The 17,576-nt window shown below is 40.5% G+C and overlaps 1 protein-coding gene across 1 annotated transcript in view; it reads left to right on the top strand.

Moving 5' to 3' along the window:
- ZBBX (zinc finger B-box domain containing) overlaps positions 1 to 16,661 on the top strand; it is a 122,612-nt gene extending 105,951 nt beyond the window's left edge. The window contains exons 20-21 of the mRNA XM_053598858.1: positions 13,517 to 13,655; positions 16,532 to 16,661. Coding sequence (XP_053454833.1) covers positions 13,517 to 13,655; positions 16,532 to 16,661 — 269 coding nt within the window. The remainder of the gene's footprint in view (positions 1 to 13,516; positions 13,656 to 16,531) is intronic.
- The last annotated feature ends 915 nt before the right edge of the window (positions 16,662 to 17,576 follow it).

Raw genomic sequence — 17,576 nt, 5'->3', positions numbered from 1 at the left:
ATCTCAGAGCCTGCTGCGCCTTTGCAGGAGAGCCTCACAGCCAGGACTGGGAGGACCTGGAAATAGAGCTTCTGAGCAGGGCCTCTGAGCTAGAAGGGCTGCACATTTGGTGAGACTGATCCTATCTAAAGGGTGGAGTTGGGGCCAAGCAGGTGGGAGGTAGTGGGGCCTAGACGGCAGAGTTGAGTCCAAGCAAGTGACAAGCCGTTACACAGGCACAGGTGCCCAGTGGATGTCAAGTCAGGTAGGCAGAGGTCAGCCCTGATGTGCTGGGGCCACAGAGCGCTCCACACTCCTCTCAAGACCTGCTGAAATAGCCACCCAAAGCCCCTAAGGTTGGAGGTACTGTGCCTAGCATGAGAGCCTCAGAGTCAGGACTGGGGTCCTTGGAAGCAAACCTTCTGAGCAGGGCTTCTTAGCCAGAAGCAGGGCTGTGTAGATGGTGGGCCAATCCGAGCTGGAGGACAGGATCAGAGCCAAGCAGGCAGGAGGAGGCAGCCAGGGTCTAGAAAGCAGAATCAGGGCTGAATGAGCTACAGTCTGCAGGCACAGGTGCCTCATGGATGCCAGCTTGGGTGGGCAGAGGTCATGCCCCACCCAGGACCAGCTGAAGCAGTCACTTAAAGCTTTCCAGGTTGGAGCCTGCTTTGCTCTGCTCAGTTCCTATCCTCTGATTCCATCGAGGTCTATAGGAAAAGTGCTTAGCTTCAAGTTCTAAGGTGTGGTTCAGGGAAGCCACACATCAATACACTCTCTCCTCACCCCGGTGTAGACTCAGCAAGGTGCACCTGAGATTCCAGGATGACTTTAGCTGTTGACCAGTCCCCATCATGCCAGTTGTCTGGTGGACAGTCTCTGCAGACTCCAGACAGATCCCTGGTCTGACTAGGTAAGAGGCCTGTCTGGGGGTGGGGTGGTGGGAGCTGTCTTGCAGTTAAACTTGTACTGCACCCGCAGGGCAAGCCTGGCGCCCCCACGCCCCAGTCTGCTGTCGTTCCCCTCACGCTCTCTGATCTTGTTATATATGTCATCTCGTCACTTTGTTTCCACACTGAGTGTTCTGGGTGGCTTTTCAGTGATTTCACAGGGTTGCTTCAGAGAAGAGCAATCTGCATGGGAGCTGCCTTCTTCCCTGGGAATGGCATGCTGGCACGCTGCCTCTAGTGCACTGTTTCCCCCACCCCATGCTTTAGTTTTAGACAGTGCTGATTAAATCCCTATAATAAGAGATGAGGACTTATTTCTTTATTTTATTTTATTTTTATTATTATTATTTATTTATTTATTTATTTTTTTTTTGCAGTTTTTGGCCAGGGCTGGGTTTGAACCCGCCACTCTGGCATATAGGGCCGGCGCCCTACTCTGTTGAGCCACAGGCACCGCTCTTATTTATTTATTTTTAAAAACCTCATGCTAATCTAGACAGTATTGAATACATCCCTGTGATAATTCCTTATTTTGTTAAGATTCCTTTTTATTTCCTTTTTTTCTTAGTGAACATTTGTATGGATTAAATAAATGTTCAGTACCAGCATTTTTCCCCCATAACTTTACAATGTCGAGCCTTGATTCATCTTGAGAACGTTTGATTATGTTGATAGTGTCTTTTATTTTTATAGCCAATTGGCACATTAACTAGGTATTGGGTGGATCGCAATTTCCTTTCCTCGGCCCTGAGTAGACACTTTTCCTTTGTTTTTTGACCCTGAAGATGGTGTTAGTTAGCATTTTATCACAGTTTTTCCATTTAACTTATATTTCGTTGAATTTAATTGTTGAATAATTTTTCCCTGTAGGTAGGGTCATGGTAGCTTTATTACCTGAGTTCTGTTATGTTTGCAAATGCCTGCTACTTTTATATTTAAAAGGCAAATTGGGTGAGTATAATGTCTCTGGGTCACCTTTATCTTAAACCTTGTACATACCTATTTGCCATATTCTGGGTCTGAATTCTGCTGTCAAGTTAGGTCACTTTGATTTTATCTCTCTGTCTCTCTCTTTTGCTCTCTCTTTCTGCCCCTTCCCCAGGCTTCTTTTCCCGACTGAATGCTTAAAGAATTTTTTTCTTAATACTTGAAATTCAGTAACTGGACTAGAATTGTGTTTCAGTGTAAATAATTCAACAGTTTTTAAAAAGCAGGATTCTCTTTCAGTCTGTAGAATAAGTTACGCCTTATTTTCAGAGAAATTTTCAGTTTATACTTCTTTGAATTGCTTTTCCATTCCACTTGGCTTTCTCCTGCTGAGAAACTTATTTTCTTTTTGTTGGATCATCTTTAAACTGAGTTTTATATTTTCTTCAATTGTTTTAATAGTTTTTATCGTCCTTTGTATTCACCGTTATTATCGTCTACGTCCTATTACTGAGCTTATCTTCCATGTCAGTATTTCAATTTTCACTTCGCTACAGTCTGCTCTTTATGTCTTAACTTTTTAAAAGTAGTTCTCAAAATGCATTGCTTTAACTTTTTCTTGACTTTTTAATAGTGTTTTATTTTGATGGAATTCAGAACTTATAGAAACTTTTCAAAAATGCAAAAATAGGACAAAAACTCTTGTACCTAAATGCACTTCTCCTACTTCACTGGCTATATGTGTTTTGCCATATTCTGTCTCTTTCTCTCACACACACCTTTTTTATGAACCACATGAGGAGGAATTATAAACATATGACTTATTTAAATCTATTTGTTCATTTCTATTACTATAGACTATTTTACATATTAATAGGATGCATGCTATGTATTGTTACATGAAGAGAATATGTAATGATTAAGTCAGGGTGTTCCCGGTAACCATCATGTTGAATGTTGAATTTCTTTTTTTTTTTTTTTTTGGCTGTGGCCGGGTTTGAACCCAGCACCTCTGGTATATGGGACCAGCGCCCTACTCCTTGAGCCACAGGTGCCACCCCTGAATTTCTGTATGTTGGGAGCATTTCAAGTTCTCTCTTCTAGATACTTTGAAAAAAATACATTGTTGTTAATAATAGTCATCCTACTCTGCTATTGATTATTAGAACGTACCCCTTCCTCTAATTGTATGCTAACCCTTAACTCATGCAGCCTTCTCAGCCTCTGCTGTCTGTCACTGTACTTTGCACCTCCCTGAGATAAACATTTTAGCTGCCCTGTATAAGAACATGTGAAATTTGTATCTCTGCTTCTGGCTTATTTCACGTCAAAAAATGACCTAGTGTTTCATCCATGCTGCTGCTAATGAAAGGATTTTATTCTTTTTTATAGCTAAATAGTATTTTGTCGTGCAGACATGCTATATATTTTTAGTCATACACCCACGGATGGACAATTAGGTTGATCCTTTATCTTTGCTGTTGTGAACAGAGCTATAATAAATGTGTGAATCAGGTATTTCCTTGACATGTTGAATTCTTTTCCTTTGGATAAATACTCAGTAGTCAGATGGCTGGATTGTGTCATAGTGTTATTTTTAGTTTTTTGAGAACTTTCTGTACCATTCTCCATAAAGGTTACATTTCCATTGATGGTGTATAAGAGGTATAAGAGTTCGTTCTTCTCCACTTTCTTTTTTTTTTTTTTCACGCCCCCCCCACTTCTCCACTTTCTTGCCAGCATTTATTCTTTGTGTCTTTTGAATACTAGCTATTCTAAAGGGGGTAAAATGATATCTCATTGTTGTTCTGATTTGCATTTCTCTGATGATTAATGATGTTGATTTTTTTAAATATATCTGTTGGTCATTTGCATAGCTTCCTTTTGAGGAATCCCCACCTTTTAAGGGGATTATTATTATTATTATTACTGCTGAGTTTTTTTTTTATATTCTAAATATTTAGTCTTTGTCAGATGAATAATTTGCAAATCCTTTTTTCCCATTCAATGGTTTCAACCTTTGCTGTACAGAGGATTTTTAGTTTAATATCATCCCATTTTTTCTCTTTATACCGTTGATATCTTAACCATAAAGTCATTACCGAGCCAACATCCCGAAGGGATGTTTTCATCAAGTAATTACTTAATATGGGGTCTTATATTTAAGTATGTAATCTATCTAGAGTTAGTTGTGTATATAATGAAAGACAGGGCTCCAGTTTTCTTCTCCTACATGTGGATATCAAATTTTCCCAGCACAATTCAGTGAAGAGGATGTCTTTCCCTCATAGTATGTTCTTGGAGGCTTTGTTAAGAAACAGTTCAGTGTGAATATGTGGATTTGTTTGCAGATTCTTATTGCTGCTACATCGGTCTGCGTGTCTGCTTTTATACCAATACCATGTTGTTTTGACCACAGTAGTCTTGATAATTTGATGTGGAGTAGTTGGATACCCCCAGCTTTATTTTATTATTATTATTTATTTATTTATTTATTTATTTTTTTGCTCAGGAGGGTTTAGGCTACTTAGAGTCTCTTGTGGATCCATGCAAACTATAGATTTTTTTTAAGTTTCTGTGAAAAATGACATTGCTATTTTGATAATAATTGCATTGAATCTGCAGAGTACTTTGGGAAATACGATCATTTTAATCGTATTTATTCTTCTGATCTACGAGCATGGGATGACAGACATCCATTTATTTGTGTCTTTTCAATTCCTTCCATGAGCGTTTAGCAGTTTGTCTTGTCGAGCTCTTTTATCTCCTTGGTTACATTTTTTCCTAGGTATTTTGTTTTGTTTTTTTTATACCTATTGTAAATGGCATGGTCTTCTTGATTTCCTTGTGTGTTTATGTATAAAAAACATTACTGTTTTTTGCATGTCGATTTTGTACCCTGTAAATGTACTGAAATTATTTATCAGATTAAAAATGTTGTGTTAGAGTCTTTTCTAGATATAAGATAATATCATCATCAAATAGGGATACTTTGACTTCTTCCTATCCAGTTTGCTTGCCTTGTGTTTCTATCTCTTACCTGATTGCTCTGAATGGGACTTCCAGTACTCTACCGATTATCAGAGTGTGGAAAGTGGGTATCTTTGTCCCGTTCCAGTCGTTAGAGAAAGGGATTTTCACGTTTTCCCCATTATGTATAATGCTAGCTATTGGTTTGTTATATGAGGTTTTTATTATGTTGAAGTTTATTTCTTTCATGTGTAGTGTCTTGAGTTTTTATCATCAGGAATGTTGAATTTTATCCAATGCTTTTTCTGTGTCTATAGATATGACCATATAGTTTTTCTATTTCATTCTTTTGATGTGAAATATTATATTTGTTTATTTGTGTATATTATATATATTAGTTGTATGTGTGCGTACATATATTATTGTATCTCTGGGACGAAACCTCCATGATCATGGAGCACTATTTTTTGATATGTTGTCACACTCAGTTTGCCAAAACTCCATTGAGGATTTCTGTGTCTGCGTTCATTTGAGGTACTGGGCACGTGGTTGTCTTTGGGGGTTGCACCCTTGCCTTGTTTGGGTATCAGAGTCATGCTGGGATTGTTGACTAAGTGAGGAAGGATTCCCTCCCCTTCTGTTTTTTTGAAATAGCGTAAGGCAAGTGGTGTCAGTTCTTCTCTGAAAGTTTGGTAGAACTCATCAGTGTGTACTGAGCATTGTGTACTGAGCATTGCTTTGAGGGAAGATGTTTTATAAGAGCTTCAATCTCAGTTTATGATTGGTTTTTGAGGATTTTTATTTCGTCCTGGTTCAATCTTGAGAGCTTGCATGTGGCAAGGAATTTATCCATTTTTTCTGGGTTTTCCAACTTGCTGACCTACCCTTGTTCGTAATGATCACTGACGATTCTGTGTACTTCTGTGGTCTCAGTCGTCACGCTTCCTTTTCTGATTCTGAGTTTATGTGGATTCTGTCTCTCCTCTCTCTCTCTCTTTTTTGTTAGTCTGGCTAGACGTTTGTGAACTTATCTTTTATGTCCCTTCTTTAGTCTCAGTTGCATTTCTTTCTGCTGTGACCTTCATTATTTCCTTTACTAATTTGGGGCTGAGCTGGTTCTTGCTTTAGCAGTTCCTGGAAGCCCATATTTAGATTGTTTGTTTGAAATCTTTTTACCCATTTTATGCCGGCCTTTATTCCTAGCAACTTCCTTTGTGGCATGACTTCTCTGTATCTCATAGGTTTTGGTATGTTATAATTTGATTTTTGTTTGTTTTAAGAATTTTATTTGTGTTCTGTTAATTTCTTCCCTGACCCAGTGGTGGTCAAGGAGCATGTTGGTGAATTTCCAGGTGCATTTTCCAAAGTTAATCTTGTAATTTATTTCTAGTTTTATTGCATTACGGTCTGAGAAGGAACTTATTTCATGTCCTATATGTTCTATCCCTTGTGGGCTCACTCTCTGCAGCCATGCGTTTGCAGGTCTTCCAGCCGCCTTCTGGGTTAGCCTCAGGGTTCCCAGGTGTCAGGTGGCTGGCCCACGGTTGGGACCGCGGAAGTCTGTGGCATGAATGTAGACAGCTGGAGGTCTTCCACGTACCCTTCCCAACATGAGGAATCCTTTCCAGACTCCCTGCTGACCCTGACCTAACAGTTTGTCTCATCCCTTGCCACTAACCTTTGCTTCTTTCGGCGCTGCCGGTCCCAGCTCTGCTTCATCTCAGTGCTCTCTTGGAAATGGTCTGTTGAAATGTGATATCTGCTTGCTAGTTTGGTCCCTTGCTATGGAAGAAGTGAAGACCAGATGCATCTAGTCAGCCATGTTGACATAAAGAGGTCAACATTGTGAGTCTTTACCAAAAATTAACTGCGTAGGCATTGCCACAGGACAATAATTTCTTACATTATCATTGTGCCGTGATCAGAATCAGGAAACTTTTTTTTTTTTTTTAGAATCAGGAAACTTAACATCAATACAGCATGGTCATCTAACCCATGACACATATTGAGTGTTGTTATAGAGGATTCAACATCATACTTACTACAACAGTCACCAATATCATAACTCATCTGAGGAATTACTAAGAACAAGACACTCTCTGGGCAAGCCAGGAAATCTCCTATGACTTGGAAAGCAAGCCACCAAGTAACTCAGTCATCCTGGAGGAGCAAAGCTCAGTCCTGTAGTAGTAAGCTATTGTTAAACATTAAGCATTTTATGGGAATTCCTTAAAGGATTAGTGGAGAAAAATCGCATGTAGTATTTTGGAGATCATTTCCCTTACCACCCTTGAAGATCATTTCCTTGATTACATACTCTCTTGGCACCACTGAGATCATTTCCCTGAGCATGCAGCCCCTGCACGTCTTTGCTTAGGAATCTTTCTGTCCGTTATGTATCTTCTCAGTAAAAGAACTCTGCAAGAAGTGCTCAGGGCTCTCCTGCACCTGTGGTTAGCCTCACCTCTTTCAGCATGCACTGTCAATCCGTGTCTCACAGGATCATTTATGCGGTCACAACATGTTGTAAATGTTATCCTGATGATATTTATTGCAGCGTGTTGTTTTCTGGCACAGGGTACAATCTAGGACTAGGTGGCTGTTCAGTTACTTCTCCTTTGATGCTTGGCAAGCTGCTGCTTCATCTTGGAGATTCATTTTGAAATTGGTTTAAAAGTTTGTTTTTGTTATGTCCTGTTTAGCCAGTGAACCTGAGGAAAATGTTATTATGGTCGTGAGCTGTTTTTTTCTACCAAATCTGTCTTTTATTTCATCATCCTTTACATGTTATCAATTCCTGCATTCTCGTTTGTTTACAGAGCTAGTTGTTTCTTTTCTTTGTATCTTTCTTGTCCTGTGTTTTATGAATGATGTTACCCCATCTCTAGTGTTGCTGACATAGTGAACCTACATTTCCCCCGAAATCCTCGCCATCCATACTGAGACCATCAATATTTCCTTTGCAGCTATTTTGTGAGGGTAGGGAGCTGTGCCCTCTGCTGCGATCTGCCCGCTTGAAGGCCGGGGAGGAAGGTGGGACAGGGATCTCAGCCTGCTTTGTGGGGAGACCCTGGCTTGGTCTCCTTTTCCAGGTTTTATTAAATGTCAAAATTCATTCAACCTGGTTTCAAGTGTGTTCTTTCTGGAGACACCAGCAGGTTCGCATTTTTTTTTTTTGCCTCTGCTAAGCACTTGTGCGGTGTATTTAAGGACTTTGAGAAGATTTCACATGTTTTTCATCACTTCTTTTCCTACTTTTCTCCAAATCGGTGTGAGACTGGTGATTTTGTCAGTGCTTTCAATAACCCTCCCTTTCCCATTCCAGGTGTGGAGTCTGTGTAGTGGTGGGAGGCAGGACAGGGAGGGGCAGCTCTGAGCCAACCACCATGGGTCATGTTTGTCAAAGCTCATGATGTGTACTTGTGTCTCTTTCATTCTTTGGTCCTTTCATGATTTTACTTTATTTCTGTTTTTCTGCTCATTATATCCATTTCACCGAGGATTGGGGGAGAAGAGTCGATGCTGCATCTTTACCTGTCAATTCCTTTGCCTTACTCCAAATTAATAAAAATCAAATGTAAATATTTTTGGAGGTAATTCTCACATTGGAGGCCAATTCTGAAATGAAGTATGTTAGGTCTGAACTGGTTCTAAAAGGATAACCGTACAATGTTTAATTTTTAAAGGGCTTCTTAATTTGATAAGTTGATAAATTCCAGTATTTACACATGAAAGAAGTAGTTTACAAAAAGTAATCCTGCTTCAACTATTCTGACCTTTCAATTTCTCCTGTCATGACTGTGTTTTGCTTTTCTGCACATCACGCATTTTCTCACGGACTAGCACACTTTCACTAGAATGCGTAATCTTTTGTCTATGGAAGCAAGAAGCAAGCCCATCCCAGGTAGCGTGTGCATAGCCAGGACTTTTTGGTGGTCTAGCAGCTGAAGGCAGCCACTTCTACACACTTCACCAGGGAATGAATTTGCTTTTGGGAAGACTAGCTCTAGAATGCATGGCTTTTTAAGAGTCTCAGCTGGAGCTCTGAGACGGGAAGAGGATGGCCTGTCAGCGGAATCCACCCCACAGGCAGGCAGGTGCAGGTGCTAACAGGAAATAAAGCCTCACTGCAGAAAAGTCCCTGATTTTAAATAAGACCTTTGTGGTCTTGTGATTTTAAATAAGACCTTTGTGTTTAGCATCACTGGGCAGAGAAACTCCATCCACATCTCCCTACTCATGGTACGAACTGAAATAACTTCATGAGGTCTGGACTCACAAAGACACAGCCACACAATCTGCTGCTTATACAAATGTAAATGTATTCACATCCCTGTGAAAGCTGCATTTTGTGAGCAGCAACTCTTCTGATTTATTAATCTTTTCTGTTAGTTCCGAGATATATACACTTCTTCTTTCTCGGTTCTGTGAAAAACTAGTCTGCCAAGGAGCCGTGAGACTGACAGACAGGAAATCACTGCGCTAAGTGAAGTGTTTCTCCTTTGACTCCGATGCCATGGCTGATACCGGAGTCATTTCAGGAGTAACGGGTGGGGGCTCATGTGAATGAGCAGGCTGCAGGTGTCACCTCCTGGCGAATCCGTGAAGCAGGCTGATGACAGCGGGACCCCAGGCCTGGGGGTCTGGCTTTGAAACTCGATACCACCACTTTCCAGCTTCATCCAGTTGAGCAGATTACTTTATTAATCTGTCTTCACATCAGATACTACCTATGAAAAATGAGGAGAAAAATAGGATCGATGTAATAAGATTTTCTGATGGTTGATTCAAATTATACATAGTTTGGGCCATTTATTATTCCTTCCACAAATATCTTTGTAAATAACACTACAGTCATTTACTTAATAACCTCAAGATATTGTATAGCCTGTTTACAAACTTACTGAAATTCTGTGCATTACTATAAAGAAAATACTTGACAGTGGGTAATTTACAAAGAAAAGATGTTTATTTGACTCTTGGTTCTGCAGACCGTCCAGGAACCCTGGCACAGCATCTGCCTCTGGGGAGGGCTTCAGGGAGCTTCCAGTCAGGGCAGAAAACAGAGGGGCACAGATGTGTCCCATGCCAAGAGAGGGAGAAAGAGAGCTGGTGCTTAAACAACCAGGTCTCCCAAGAACCAGGAGAGCAGGGACTCACGCAGCATCAGTGGGAGGGCCTGGAGCCATTCATGAGGGAGCTGCCCCAGGACCCAAGGTCTTACCCCAATAGTGGTTAGTAAATGTCAGCATGGGAATCAGAGGGGCAAACATCCAAACTGTATCAGTCACTAAAGCACTCACGTTGGGGACATTGTGATAGCCTGAAGAATTTGGAAAATATTAGTGAATACGCATTAAGGAAAAGTATCAGTAATATACTTTGAAGCGTTTGCTTCTTCAACATTTAAAAGTGATTTTTTTGCAAGCTCCTTTGATTTGTGGTGTAAGCGTCTTTATGGTACTTAAATTCCCATGGAAAACTTACGTTTGTATGAGTCCACAAGTAGTTAACTCACTAAGTAATTACATTGGGGAAAGCAGAAAGCAGTTTTTTCTTAAACAAGAAATAGTAGAGACCTACCTGATTGTAGCTGACATTCCCAGACGGTCAGTGAAATGCCCAGAGGCCACGGCTTTCTGTGCAGCTGGAGCCTCGGTTCATAGTCAACCATTAAGTAACTAATTGTGAACATGCTAATCTAATCAGGATTTATGGTTTGCAAACTATATAACCCTTGTAAAGAAAACCGGGTTAAGAAGGGCTAGCGTGTCAATCTTTTTGCTTTAGGCTGCCTTGGAATTGCAGAACCCAAATTAAGTGAACATGCAAGTGAAAATCTATACATAAAAATTGGTAAGAGCACCATGAAATGACATAATGAGCGAGAATGATTATGGATTCCTTTGATCTCACTCCGGCTCCATGAGGGGGATGGGGCAGGTGCTATTATTAGTTTCTCTTTGGGGATTAGTGACTGCGGCTCTGGGGCATCAGGTAGCTGTTGAAGACTCCCCCTGTGCAGGTGCATGGGGTGGGGGGCACAAGCCCAGGCACACTGGCCCGGGTTTGTTCACCTTACCGCCGAGTACTGATATACTCCCTCCGAGGCAGAGGATGCGGGCAGTGAAGGTAAGGGAGGCGGTGTGGAGAGGGTGAGGACGGGGCTTTAGACAGGCAAGGCTGTGGCAGCAGGAGGAGAGGTGGCTGGAAGGCTGGGAACCGGGGTCACAGGACACAGGGCCAGTAGCAAAACTGGATGTCGATACAGTGTGTGGCTGTGCTAGTTAGTCCTTCCGGAGTTATTTTTGTGCTTGCGTAGTTGTCTCTTATTGGGAAATAGCCTCTTTTTAATTGGCTTTATTCTTTGAAGTTTTACTTGTTTTGTTTTTCTTTATTTTATTTATGTAAGTCTTGTATATGCTTTAAGTGACTTTAGTTTTACACAGGCACTTTGTGACTCTGTTTAGTCCGTCCCCCGTTGTCTAATTGTATATGACTGTGTTTAAGAGACTCCTCAATGATTGGAGAACTACACACTCTTTACTCCAGAGATAGAAAAGATTTAACTACAATCCACTGCTCAAAAATCAGCTGACCTCCTAGTTAGAAAGTACATTTTCCAGTATAAATATCAATCTGTCTTACCTGGTCCTATAGCAAAAAAAATCAAGAGACTTAGATTTCTGTACAGTTGACTTTTTGGGTTTAACAGTAACATGAGATAGGATTTTTTGTGAGCTGTTTTAGTTTTCTCTGCCTTTATTTTTCTGTTACTTAAAATCAAGGTATGTCCCCTTTGGTCCTGTTAAGTTCACAAGTATATTCTGAAATATAATTTTGAGAATGAGTGACTCCACAAAAATATAGACTCTTTCCATCTATACTATCATCTGACTTAGTTCTGTGCTCATTTAGTTGGAACTGCAGTGTCTCCTTGAACCCTTCCCTGGCAGACTCTTTAGATCAAAGCATCACTACCGGGTCTTAGCACTGTAATTCTGTCAATCCCAAGGCCTGAACTGATAGCTCTCCTGCAGATGTACCCCGTTTGCTGGGGCAGGAATAGGTGCCTCGTGTGCTTGTAATCTTGGAAAATTAGGAGAGGAGATGATAGTTTAAGACTAAAGAAGCAGATTTTGGAGCACAGGGACTTACAGTATTTGTGAGCACGACATGCTCAGGCCTGTCTGCAGCTCTCCCACCACATGGCTGCCTGGCTTTCACCAAGTTCTCTGTGGGCTGCCAGTTCCCTGATCTCTAATAGTTGGGAATGAGAGTATTTAGGGGGTTTCAAAGTGGCTCAGTGAGCAGGGCGGCTGGCCCCATATACCGAGGGTGGCGGGTTCAAACCCAGCCCTGGCCAAACTGCAACAAAAAAAAATAGCCGGGCGTTGTGGTAGGCGCCTGTAGTCCCAGCTACTGGGGAGGCTGAGGCAAGAGAATCGTCTAAACCCAGGAGTTGGAGGTTGCTGTGAGCTGTGATGTCATGGCACTCTACCAAGGGTGATAAAGTGAGACTCTGTCTCAAAAAAGAAAAAAAGAATTTTTTGTCTTTTTCAAAGTTAATATTCTAGGGAGCCCTCAAATTTAAATGCAAGCCACTTTGACTGCTGCTGGGATGGTAGGAGCAGGGTCCCTTCCTAAGCTTACTGAATTCATCTGTGCATCCTAATTGTGAAGTCACTAGGCAAAGTAATTTTAAGGGCATTTCCATGTGTGAATGTATTGAGGCCCACATTTCAGTATAAATAATCTCATTTACTTTTAGTAGCAGACTCTGTCCTTACTTCAGGTTGATACTAACCACCAGAACAAACAAACTGTTCAATCCAGTGTGAAATACGTGTGGTTTGGGGGTTTTGTCCTTCTGACTAGGAGGACGTTTACTTGTCACTTTCATATGAATAAAGGGACGGATAGTACTCAATAATTTTGGCAATTTTAAAATTCTTCACAGTATAACCTTACGAGAAGGTTAAATGTCTTTTGCAACTTTATCGATGTCAAAACAAAAGCATTATAGCTTTTCTAATATAGGAATGATATTTATTTCCACACCTGAATTTTTGTTAGTGTATATAAAGATATGTTTACCTAAATTATTTATTTAACTTGCATTGTTTGTACCTAGTTTAAATCATAGCCTAGCTTCACTAAAAAAGGAAGAAGTTGAAAGGCCTCTCCTCTTTCAAGTGCAAACAGTTATTATCTATCCCAGCAAAGCAAGGAAGCCAAAAAGGAAAAAGCAGCTTTACCAAGGTTAACCTTTCCTTTAGATTGTGTGGGGGTAAAGCTTTTGTTCCTTAGAATAAAAAAAGAGACATTATAATAACATCTCCAGCATGCAGGCACATTGAGGAGCACACAGTATTCTAGCTTTAATGAAGATCACTTGGTTTTCTTGGAAATTTTATTACTTATCAGGGAATTTGACCTATTTCATAAGTATAAGGTATAGTTAGAACTTACTACAATCAAGGTGATTTGATATCCATGCCCTAATTTGGACTCTCAGATCCTACCACACTGCCCCACCCCACAACTACCAGAAACGTGAGGGCTGAGCACAGATCTGTGTGGCCCTCTCCGCACTGCCCACAAATGGCACTAGACAAACCTCCCACACCAGATGCTGTGCGTTTGTTTCTAGATTTTTATGTGTTGACAATGCCTGAAATAAAATATTTCAGATCCTTCAGAAAAAATTTACAGCCTAACCTCAGAAGAGCTACCAGCTTTCGGGGACCATTCAGCAGATGTAAGTCAGATGTCCACAGCTCTCCTTGAGACTTCAGAAGCAAGGGTGCCATGTGGAGTGGAGGAATTGAGGTTAGTGCAGTTTATATATAAAGATAGTGCATAAGAAAATTTTGACAACCCCAGCCAGTTGTCTTTACCGTATAAAGAAAATTCATTCTTGTATGTGCGTTGCATAGGAACATTCTTTTTGTGCTGTTTGGGTCCCTGGCTGACCTATTTATCGTCAGGTTTATTAGTGAAAGGCTTATAGAGTTGTCACTTTAAGGGGAGGAGATAGTTCTCTGCTGCATAATGTATATTATAAAAATGGAAAGATATTTGGAATTTAATAATCCTCCGCATTTCTTTTTACAGTGAAAAAGAACAGTTGCCTTGCTGAATTAATTAGCTTAATACTGAATTAATTAACCCAATAATTTCAATAATTTGTATTAATGGAATATTAGCCTATGTAAATAAAGTTTTTAGACTAGAATATTAAATTTCCTTCTTGAAATCGAGCCTAGAGAAACAATATCATATTTTAATTTGCATAATTTTGTTCTTTCCTCAAGTAAGGGATGTCCATCAGTTTACAAGGAACGTGGGTAATATTTATAAATGCTTCAGAAAAGCCAGTCATTATCGGCATACTGTAACTCCTTGAAGAGGGCAGAGGGCTTCTTCTAGAAGGGCTAAAAAACATGTAAAGTAAAAATTGTTTATACTTTACATTTCTTCTATTGGTTTGAAGTCTAATTCTGCAGTAAAGGGTATCAAGAGTTTGTTATTTTTTTTTTCTGATGGAGGAAATAATTGAGTGCTGGTTCTTGGATTTCTTCATGTCCAACACCAGTCACATTTAAAGAATGGATGAATATGGGCGGCGCCTGTGGCTCAGTGAGTAGGGCGCCGGCCCCATATGCCGAGGGTGGCGGGTTCAAACCCAGCCCCGGCCAAACTGCAACAAAAAAATAGCCGGGCGTTGTGGCGGGCGCCTGTAGTCCCAGCTGCTCGGGAGGCTGAGGCAGGAGAATCACATAAGCCCAAGAGCTAGAGGTTGCTGTGAGCTGTGTGACACCACGGCACTCTATCCAAGGGCGGTACAGTGAGACTCTGTCCCTACAAAAAAAAAAAAAAAAAAAAAAAAGAATGGATGAATGTGAGGTGGCTGTTTTGTTTCTCCAATGATGTCATTAAAAACTAACCTACGTGTACACTCACCATCATTTCATTAAGCAAAAGGCATTTAAAGGCATACTGACAATATAGAGGGACTGTACTAACACAGTAAAGCACATTTATTAAACATTAGAAAAGTCACAAAAATGTCACTACCTTGTCCTTACATTCTCTTGAAGCAGGGAAATCTTATCACACATCTGCACGGGTCCACAGGTGAGAGTTTATGAACTGATTCAGCCTGTGTTGGGCATAGAACATAATCTGAAAAACAGTTATTTCTATCACAAGGGGAAATATTTGGTATCATTCAGGGGCATTCAGTCCCATGGATCTTTAGGACCAAAAAAGCTGAACTGTGTTTGTTTCTCTCTATTCTCCCACAGTATCTTTCTCAAAGGTCAGACACCAATGTTCTAGAACTTCCCCGGTTCCTCTCACCCCCAGCAATGCAGCACCACGCAACACGATACCACACACCACAAGACCACACAACACAACACAAGACCACAAAACACAGCACGATACCACACAACACAACACAATACCACATACCACAATACCACACAACACAAGACCACCCAACATGAGACCACATAATACAATACGATACCATGCAATACAATGCAACATGATACCACAAAACACAACACACTACCACACAACACAACACAAGACCACACAACACAAGACCACAAAACACAGCATGATACCACACAACACAACACAAGACCACACAACATGATACCACACAACATAGCACAATACCACACAGCACAACATGATACCACACAAGACCACACAACACAACACAAGACCACAAAACACAGCACGATACCACACAACACAATACGATACCACACAACACAACACAAGACCACACAACATGATACCACACAACATAGCACAATACCACACAGCACAACACAATACCACACAAGACCACACAACACAACACAACACACCACGACACCACCCAACACAACACAAGACCATCCAACATAAGACCACATAACACAATATAATACAATACAACATGATACCACAAAACACAACACGCTATCACACAACACAATACATGACCACACAACACAAGACCACACAACATGATACCGTACAACATAGCACAATACCATACAACACAACACAATACCACACAAGACCACATAACATAACACAACACGATACCACTCAATACAATACAACATGATACCACAAAACATAAGACCACACAACAGGATACCACATCACACAACACAACATAATACCACACAACACAATGCAATATAATACGATACACTACATTACAACACAATAACAAATAAGTTCTGTCATTCATTTTTGTTTGGCATATCTTGACTAGCTATCTGTGTATTCCTAATTTATTGTACACAAAAGAGTTGATTTTGTCTGGCAATCTACTCGTCGGGATTCTATTAAACAGCCCATGTAATGATGAATGTTGCTAGCGATGACCCCGAGGCTCAGCAAGTTTCCAAAGTGCCTTCTGAATCATCAAAGGAGGACACGACCAGGGAGCACAAAACCTCTCCCTAATTCCACTGTGGCTTTATTTCTTGGGAAAGGGAGAATGATGAGAATTTCTCATTAAAAGGAGAATTGGTGTATTGGGTACCTTGAAAATTATGGCCCCCGTCTTACACAGTCCCCTCACACCTGCCGGCTTCCAATAACTTCCACGTGTGCAGTATTGATCAGAAGAAAAATGAAGAGTTGAAAACTGGCTGTATATACTGTGTATTGATCTCGTGATGTATTTTCAGCTCTTCAGGAAGAAATACTGAAATTCAGTCTTTGTTCTCCTTTTGTGAGAGCAGTACGGATGAAGAGGAAGAAGAATTTCTTGACAAGCACCATGTCATCATGCTACCTTGGTCAAAGAGTACCTCATGACTATTTGTTCATTACTTTTTCCATTTTGTACCTAGAGTAAAGTAAATGACTGAAAAAAATAACCAAGTCATTCTATGTGTTTAGGTGTAAGACATTTTGATTATTAATGTGTCTGATGTTTCAAAGCTTAAAAACTAATAAAAGTCAGTACAATTACAAGTTTAAATGCTTTTTATTTCTAATGATATATTGTATGTCAAACACTAATCAATATTTCAGATCATGATAGTAAAATTTGATGAATTTTCAGGAAAAAATGTATAACTCTGTCTATAAAATCTACCACAGAATAGAATGTGATTGTATGTAAAATAATGTTCATTGCTCAGTTATATTTTAGATGATTATATCAGGGGTGGGGACTAGATGTCAGTCAGATCTATGTACCCTGGTGCTTGGTTCCCACACTGAAAAACGCTTACTGATGCTAGGTCGATGGAGAGAATGAATGGACCAGCAGGTGCAAGCAGGCACAGTGCCAACGTTATTAAAGCAGAAAGGATAGTGCACTCTGGAAAGTGAAAGGGAGCTCCAATAAGGAACAGCACATCCCTGGGTGAGGCCTGTCCTTTTATGCTAATCACTAATGACATGCTAAGCTATTGGAATATTCATGAGTTTTCTGGGAAAGGGGTGGAGAGTTCCCAGAACTGGGAATCTTCCCCACTTCTTAACTTCATAAGGCAAATTCTGAGCATCGCTGTGGCATTTATAAACTCATGGCTCTAGTGGGTGTGATTTTTACTGTTAATGGGGCCAATAGTTCACTTACTGACACTGTTACCTCAACTATGCGCATGTTCTAATGACCCTCTCTTGTGACCTTGATCACGTCCCCACAAGGGGTTTCTCTGTTCTTTCTGTTGGTCAGTCCTTGGAGCTGCCTTGTTGTAGACCAAGCGTCTGGTCAGTGCT

This window comes from Nycticebus coucang, chromosome 8 (genome assembly GCF_027406575.1).
Source record: "Nycticebus coucang isolate mNycCou1 chromosome 8, mNycCou1.pri, whole genome shotgun sequence".
NCBI classification, from domain to species: Eukaryota; Metazoa; Chordata; class Mammalia; order Primates; family Lorisidae; genus Nycticebus; species Nycticebus coucang.
Note: the sequence above shows the minus strand (reverse complement) of the source record. Positions and strands in the feature narration are given on the sequence as shown.